This window comes from Sorex araneus, chromosome 2, assembly GCF_027595985.1.
Source record: "Sorex araneus isolate mSorAra2 chromosome 2, mSorAra2.pri, whole genome shotgun sequence".
In the NCBI taxonomy this organism is placed as follows: Eukaryota; Metazoa; Chordata; class Mammalia; order Eulipotyphla; family Soricidae; genus Sorex; species Sorex araneus.
In genome coordinates, this window is record NC_073303.1 from 294,606,607 (window position 1) to 294,614,804 (window position 8,198).

Sequence of the window (8,198 nt, forward strand, 5' to 3'; positions counted from 1 at the left end):
AAGGAAGGAAGGAAGGGAAGGAAGGAGGAAGGAAGGAAGGAAGGAAGGAAGGAAGGAAGGAAGGGAGGAAGGAAGGAAGGGAGGGAGGGAAGGGAAGGAAGGAAGAGAGGGAGGAAGGAAGGAAGGAAGGAAGGAAGGAAGGGAGGGAGGAAGGAAGGAGGGAGGGAGGGAGGGAGGGAGGGAGGAAGGAAGGAAGGAAGGAAGGAAGGAAGGAAGGAAGGAAGGAAGGGAAGGAAGGAAGGAAGGAAGGGAGGGAGGGAGGGAAGGGAGGAGGGAGGGAGGGAGGAAGAGGAGGGAGGAAGGGAGGAAGGAAGGGAAGGAAGGGAGGAAGGGAAGGAAGGAGAAGGGAAGGAAGGAAGGAAGAAGGAAGGAAGGAAGGAAGGAAGGAAGGAAGGAAGGAAGGGAAGGAAGGAGAAGGGAAGGAAGGGAAGGAGGAAGGGAAGGAAGGAAGGAAGGAAGGAGGAAGGAAGGAAGGAAGGAAGGAAGGAAGGAAGGAGGAAGGAAGGAAGGAAGGAAGGAGGGAGGGAGGGAAGGAAGGAAGGAAGGAAGGGAAGGAAGGAAGGAAGGAAGGAAGGAAGGAAGGAAGGAAGGAAGGAAGGGAGGGAGGGAGGGAGGGAGGAGGGAGGGAGGGAGGGAGGGAGGGAGGGAGGGGAGGGAAGGGAGGGAGGAGGGAGGGAGGGAGGGAGGGAGGAGAAAGGAAGGAGAAAGGAAGGAAGGAAGGGAAGGAAGGAAGGGAAGGGAAGGAAGGGAGGGAAGGGAGGGAGGGAAGGAGGGAGGGAAGGAAGGAAGGAGGAAGGAAGGAGGAAGAAGGAAGGAAGGAAGGGAAGGAAGGAAGGAAGGAAGGGAGGGGGAAGGAGGGAGGAAGGAAAGGGAAGGAAGGAAGGAAGGAAGGAAGGAAGGGAAGGAAGGAAGGGAGGAAGGGAGGGAAGGGAGGAAGGAGGGAGGAGGAGGAAGGGAGGAAGGGAAGGAAGGAAGGGAGGAAGGGGAGGGAGGAAGGAAGGGAGGGAGGAAGGGAGGAAGGAAGGAAGGAAGGAAAGAAGGAAGAAGGAAGGAAGGAAGGAAGGAAGGAAGGAAGGAAGGAAGGAAGGGAGGAAGGAAGGGAAGGAAGGAAGGAAGGAAGGAAGGAAGGAAGGAAGGAAGGAAGGAAAATTTGCACTAAACTTAATGTTCCCCTAAAGTTTATTAAGTCATACTTTTAGACCAATCCAGTAGCACCCTGTATTTTTAAATTTACTTTCTGAACAGTTTTGCTTAATTATTTAGATTGACTCTATGACTGTTTTCCCATTTAGTCTTTAAATTCCTTGAAACAATACTACATTCCCTTGCACTACTCTGGGTCACAGCGAATGCTCAATAAATAGCTATTAAATAACGTCGTTCCCCTCATCTTTAATGTGTAGTAGAAGAATTTATACATGGATTCCATTGAATATTTGTCTTTTACCTCAATGCTAGAAGGCAGGTGATCTTTCTGCTCCAGGTTATAAATGAAGAACAGTGAGGGGCTGGAGTAACAGCATAGTGGGTAGGACACTAGCCTTGGGACACGGCCAACCCAGATTTGGACCCCAGCAATCCATATAGTCCCCTGAGCCCTGCGAAGAGTAATTCCTAAGCACAGAGCCAAAAAGGTGGTTGGTTGAGCCAAAAACTAAGTCCTGAGCATCACTAGGTGTTTGCCCCCAAACCAACAGAAGTAAAAAACTAAGGGACAAGTGAGATTCTGCGAGGTTCTAGAATATATAAGAGCTCCCACCACAGTCGATGTGGGGCAGGAAACAACTCAAACATTCACATTTGCATATTTTTTTGGAAAGCTTATAATTATTTTATAATTTTTGACAATACCTCCATCAGGTCAATCTCACAGTATTTTTGAATGTTATAGAAGAGACCGCGATAGGTCCAGAGTGCAAAGAAAAACACTTTAAACTGTATGCACAAAAAACTTCATGAAAAGGGAGAATTTTAGTAACTTTGAGGTCAGAGAGGACCAGACTGAGCTGTCATTTTTCTCTCTCAGTTGTAAAAACAAAAGAAAATACATATGCTCCTCTTCATTGTTTGCTGAGAGACATAGGGAAAAGGCCTCTGAGGGCAGCACGATTAAAGTTTCAGGGTGTATGTGGTGTATGTGCTCTTCACTGAGGTACTTAGTCTTGCCCTCTGGGTTCTGTCCTATCCTACGAAGACACTTTTCCCGGACAAGGCCAGCATCCGTGATATCAAGGCTACCCCAGTACTCATGGACTAAGGAGTCCGCCCACTTAGTGGATCTTGGGGAAATGGAAACACAAAACAGTGGAAATACTTGACTCAGTTCCCCTCCAAGCCAACGTTAGTTCTCCTTCGTCTTGGCCTAACTGGATTATGCATTTTCTGTTTCTTTAAAGACTTGTCATGAAAAATATTTACCGGATCACTTTCACGTGGTGTACTGTGAGCATTTCATTCTATTCTTTTGTTGTTGTGATTATTGTTTGGGGCCCAAGACTGGTAGTTCTCGGTTTAATTCTGGCTCTGTGCTCAGGGACCACTCCTGGAGGTGCTAGAGGCACCATATGAGGTGCTGGAGATCGAACCAAGGTTGGCTGTGTGCATGGTTGACTTCCATTGTACTATCATTGTCACCAACTTCCATTATACTATCACCATCACAAACCCCCCATTGTACTGTCACTATCACAAACTCCCACTTGTACTATCACTATCACAAACCCCATTATACTGTCATGCTCCAGTCCAGCATCTCATTCTTTTATAACAAAATATTTACTTTAAAATAGGACCAAATCCACTTAAAAATGTTATAAAGATCAAATACAAGCTTTCTTGGGGCATTTTGGTGTATGGTTTTATTGTTAAGTAAATACACAAATAGACCTTGAACTGCTTTTAAATTTGCCAGCAGGCAACATCCTACTGTCCCTGTCCGGGATGGTTCCACCTTACCTGTGCCTCTGACACCAGGCGCACAGACACCCCTTCACCCATGTGACTTCATCTGTCCAGGCACTTGAGTGCCACCTCCATAAAGCCAGCCCTTTTCTGACCTCTCACAGTGCAGAGGTGACAGTGACACAGCTCATGACTCAGTCATCTAACACTGCCTCTCCCTGGGCCCCTGCGATTCCCGTCTCTCAATCCTGACCCCAGGGGTCTGCAGGATTTCATTCAACCATTCTTTCAGGGGAAGGCTCTCACACTCGTGTGGGCTTTGGAAGAAGGAGGGAGAGAGCCATATTTCTGACTCAGCAGGCGGTTTCTTACATGTTTCGCATCCCTCCCAGGTGGCAAAGAAACACAGCATGATGTTTGGAAATATAATTCTTCTATCAACAAGTGGATTCAAATAGAATACTTGAACATTGGCCGCTGGCGGCATAAGATGGTGGTGCTGGGGGGCAAGGTCTACGTGATCGGCGGCTTTGATGGTCTGCAGAGGATCAACAATGTGGAAGCCTATGACCCCTTCCACAACTGCTGGTCTGAGGTAAAGGTGGCGGCATTCTAGGCGGGGGAGGCCCAGTAGTTTCTCACAGGGAGCTTCATAGCCTAAGAGAGTCATGTCGGGGCTGGAGCAATAGCACAGTGTTTGCCTTTCACGCGGCCGATCCAGGTTCGAATCCCAGCATCCCATATGGTCCCCCGAGCACCGCCAGGATAATTCCTGAGTGCAGAGCCAGGAGTATTACCCTTGTGCATCACCGGGTGTAACCCCCCCCCCAAAAAAAAAACAGAGTCATGCCAACGGGCAAGAGGCTCTTGGCAGTCCCCTTTCACATCCTGAGATTCATAGGACAGAAGCACAAATCCACTTTGACCCCCTAAATCTGCATGCAAGAGAGTCTGTTTTTCTGCAACCACCTGGCACGCTTCTGTCAGTTTTTCTTCCTGAATAGAAATACCAAAGGCAATGCCTGATGTACAGTGAGAACTTGGTAAATACATAGATTTGGTTTTTAGACCACCCCCAAATGTTCTAAAAGAGTTATTTCAAGCTTGGTGCTCAGGAGTCCGACATCAAGGGACCATGTGGTATTGAGAATCAAATCCAGTTCTCCAGCATGCTCTCTGACCCTCTCAGCTATCTGCCTGACAGTAAATACCTTTTGAATGAATGAATGTGCATGTTTACAGAAGCACTTTCCTCTCACACATCTGCATAAGCATCATCTATGCCAGTGGCTTATTTGGGGGTGAGGGTTGGATTTGTGGGCCACACCTGGCAATGCTGAGGAAATACTTCTGGCTCTGTGCTTGGATGTCACTCCCAGTGGTGCTGAGAGACCTTGCCGTGCCAGGATCAAACCAGGGCTGGGTACGTGCAAGGTAACTTTCACCCCTGTTCTACCTCTCCAGCCCCTTCTCCAGTGCTTTGTCGCCACTGTCCTTGGATAGGTGCCCATCCAGAGATACAGGTACTCTTGAGAAGCACTGATCTATGCCCTGCCTCTCTTGGGAGCTGGACTCTCGGAGGAACAGGTTGGACTGATCGCCCTGCCTGAGGCCTGAGCAATGACAGGAACCACGTGCTTTGAGTCTGTGCGTGTCCCGAGGGGAGTGAAGCCAGAGACCTTGTGACTGCAGGCAATAGCTCGTGTCCCCTGGTTCCTGGCTGTGTCCTGTGAGCCAGCTGCCAATGGGCCTATATCTGACAGCGTCTCCTGGCGCCCGGTGTCTCTGCAGGCTGCCCCCCTCCTCTCACACGTCAGTTCCTTCGCGGCCACCAGCCACAAGAAGAAGCTCTATGTGATTGGTGGAGGGCCCAACGGGAAACTGGCCACAGACAAGACGCAGTGTTATGACCCTTCTACCAATAAGTGGAACCTAAAGTCGCCCATGCCAGTGGAGGCCAAGTGCATCAACGCAGTGAGTTTCCGGGACCGCATCTACGTCGTCGGTGAGTGAGCAGATGCTTCTCTCCCTGGGCTCCCCTGCCTCCACTTGCTGAGGTGCTGGTAGATCAGACAAGGCCGGGGCACTCAGGGGTTCCTGGGAGCTGTGCGTGGGGTTGACAGGGAAGGGAAGAGGGGACTGGCTAAGGCCTTGTCCGCTTTACCTGCAAGTCCACATTTAGAAGACCAAACGGGTCGACACTGTTCCAGGAGGAGAGCTAGAAGCCCCTGGCTATCAGCATTAGCAACTGAACAGGAATGGAAATATGCACCATAAAAATAAGTGCTCAGGGCTGGAGAGATAGTCCCAGAGATAAGGTGCTTGCCTTGCATGTGATCAAGTCCCAGTTCAACTTGCAGCACCACGTAGGGTCCCCTGAGCATGTCCAGGTGTGTCCTCCCCACCAAAAAGAAAGAAATAAGTGACCACCAAGTAGTTGCTAATATTAGTTTGTGTTCCTAGCAGTTTTATTCTTGCCACTTGCTTTGGGGAGTCTGAAAAGTTACATTTAGCCTGAAAGGAAGCCCATAGCCAGTCAAACCAAGGTTGACATGGAAATGTTAAGAACGTTGGACAATCCTAATGCATCATCAGAATCACCTCGGGAACTCTGTACACAAACAGGGGGAGACAGACACACTCCTGGCCCAGGAAATCAGAATGGGACGAAGGGCACGGGAGAATGCTGTAAGATATGTTTAATGTGCCGATGATTTTATTTATTATGGTTTGGGAGGGTCACAGGTCACACCTGGAGGTGCTCAGGGCTTACTCCTGGTTCTATAGTCAAGGATCACTCCTAGTGCAGCTCAGGGGACCATCTGGGGTGCTGGGAATCAAATCCGGATTGGCTGCTTGCAAGGCAAGCACCCTGCCTGCTGTGTTATTTGTCTGTGCCTCACCACCCCCCCCCCCCCCCCCCGCCGACACACACAGATGATTTTCATGTGTGGCCAGGATTACAAATTACAAACCCTGATTGAGAAGATGCAAGATTCTGTAACTAGTTCACACAGGAGAACTCACCAGAGCAGGCTTCCTGGAAGCCTGAAGGAAGACCCCAGACTTCCCTGGGTCAGGTTTTATGCATGTTCACGGTTAACCACATGCCTTTGCTTTAAAGATTGGACCCCAAGGTGAGTGACGTGGGCTGGTGGCCCAGTGATGTGGAGTGTAGAATGGAAGGCCACCTCCAGTCACCACCATGCACTAAAGCCTCCAGCGGGAGCCTTATTGCCCAAGTCTTGATGTCTCACAACTAACAGGTCTTGATGTTTAGGATCAGAAAGTGACAGCGATGACTCCTTTGATGCATCAGAAGCGCCTGAGGGGACTGAGAAACCAGATTGGGAAAGAAGATGCAGGGCTGCCACAGATGTGGGCTACACAGTTCATCCCAGAATCCTTTAGAGGGCTGGAGAGATAGTCACGGAGTTTCAAGTTAGCCGTGCATGTGGCCGACCAGGGTTCCATCCCTGTTATCCCAAGTGCAATTCGTATGTAATTCATCCATATGTAGTTTACTGCATATAATCCTTTGAGCACCGCTACGAGTAATTCCTGAGTGCAGAGCCAGAAGTAACCCCTGGGTATTGCTGGGTATGAACACCCCCTCCCCCCAAAAAAAATAAATGAAAGCACAGAATCTTTTAGAATCGAAGAGCCCTTGGCTTCAGAATTAAAGAGGCTGGTAGAGTCTCTGGCCCTTCCTGCCTCTACTTGCCCACTCTGTGCTCAGGGGTCACTCCGGTTGATGCTGGAGGGATTATATGCTGTGCCAGGGATCACTCCAGAGTCTGATGCATGCCAAGCGAGCACCTTAACTTCTTGCCTGGACCGGACCCAGGTGTTCCTGACAGTCAGCCAGCTACTGAGTGGTAGCAAGAGGATGGGCTGAGGGGGGTTTCTCCCAGAGCAGGGTTGCAGTAGTTGCATGGAGCCTACCCAGTACCCCATTCTTGCCCCGCAGGTGGGGCCATGCGGGCGCTGTACGCCTACAGCCCGCTGGAGGACAGCTGGAGCCTGGTCACGCAGCTCAGCCACGAGCGCGCCAGCTGCGGCATCGCGCCCTGCAACAACCGCCTCTACATCACGGGCGGCCGCGACGAGAAGAACGAGGTCATCGCCACCGTGCTGTGCTGGGACCCCGAAACCCAGAAGCTGACGGAGGAGTGTGTCCTGCCCCGGGGGGTGTCGCACCACGGCAGCGTCACCATCAGGAAGTCCTACACCCACATCCGCCGCATCGTGCCGGGGGCCGTGTCGGTCTGACGGTGGGGGGGGGGGCGTGGAGGCCGTGCACGACCCCCTTCTCAGTCGCTCAGGCTGCACTTTGGGGCTCCCCGTGACTCCCCGAACTGATTGCTGACCTACCTCAGGAGGGAAGACGATGACTACTGGACTCTAGGGGTCCCCCATCCCAGGCCACTTTCTCCGCCAGAAACGTCTGGATCTCCAATCAATGAGCTTTGGCGACAAGACTTGGTCGCTGCCGTTTCCCAGGCGAGAGGCTCAGGGGCTGAGTACGGAGAGCTAGCCCTGGAGTCCAAACCAAGGTCTTCCCCCTAAAGTCACACCTGCCCAGCCACCCGGGCTCAGAGCCGGGGGAGCACAGGCCGGAGTGATAGTGCAGCGGGTGAGGCACTTGCGTTGCCCACCATCGACCCTGGTTCCATCCCTGGCTTCCCCTATGGTCCTCCCGCGGAGCACCACCAGGAGTGATTCCCCAAGCAGGGTCAGGAGTAAGTCTTTAACACCACCAGGTGTGGCCCAAAACCAATCGAACAAAACCTGGCTCTTTTTTTTTCTCTCCCCTTTACTTTTTCTGCAAATTTTCACACCAGAGAAATACTGGAATATCTTTTTGTTTTGTTTTGTTTTGGGGCCTCACTCAGTGGTGCTCAGGGCTTACTTACTCCTGGCCCTGGGAACAGTCACTCGGGGCAGGGCTCTGGGGACCCTGTGGGGTGCCAGGACTTGAACCCGGGTTGGCTGGTGAAAGGCAAGCACCCAATTTGTTGTCCTAACTCTGACCCCTCCCCTCTCTCTCTCTCTCTCTCTCTCTCTCTCTCTCTCTCTCTCTCTCTCTCTCTCTCTCTCTCTCGCAGTTGCTAGGGATCAAACCCAGGGACTTTCACGTATAAAGGCGAGTGCTCTACTGCTAAGCTATATCCCCAGTACCTTCTTATCTCTTCACCTTGTATTTAAACTCAGGTCATGGAGCCCTTGGTGTGATGCCCTTGGATCCTTCTTGAGACTGTGTTCCAGAAGGTTCCAGTGTGGCATCACCTGCAGTG

At 51.2% G+C, this 8,198-nt stretch overlaps 1 protein-coding gene across 1 annotated transcript in view; it reads left to right on the top strand.

The window, feature by feature from the left end:
- KLHL6 (kelch like family member 6) overlaps positions 1–7,919 on the top strand; it is a 64,338-nt gene extending 56,419 nt beyond the window's left edge. Inside the window, exons 5-7 of the mRNA XM_004603072.2 lie at positions 3,294–3,496; positions 4,693–4,906; positions 6,872–7,919. Coding sequence (XP_004603129.1) covers positions 3,294–3,496; positions 4,693–4,906; positions 6,872–7,173 — 719 coding nt within the window. The 3' untranslated portion in view covers positions 7,174–7,919. The remainder of the gene's footprint in view (positions 1–3,293; positions 3,497–4,692; positions 4,907–6,871) is intronic.
- The last annotated feature ends 279 nt before the right edge of the window (positions 7,920–8,198 follow it).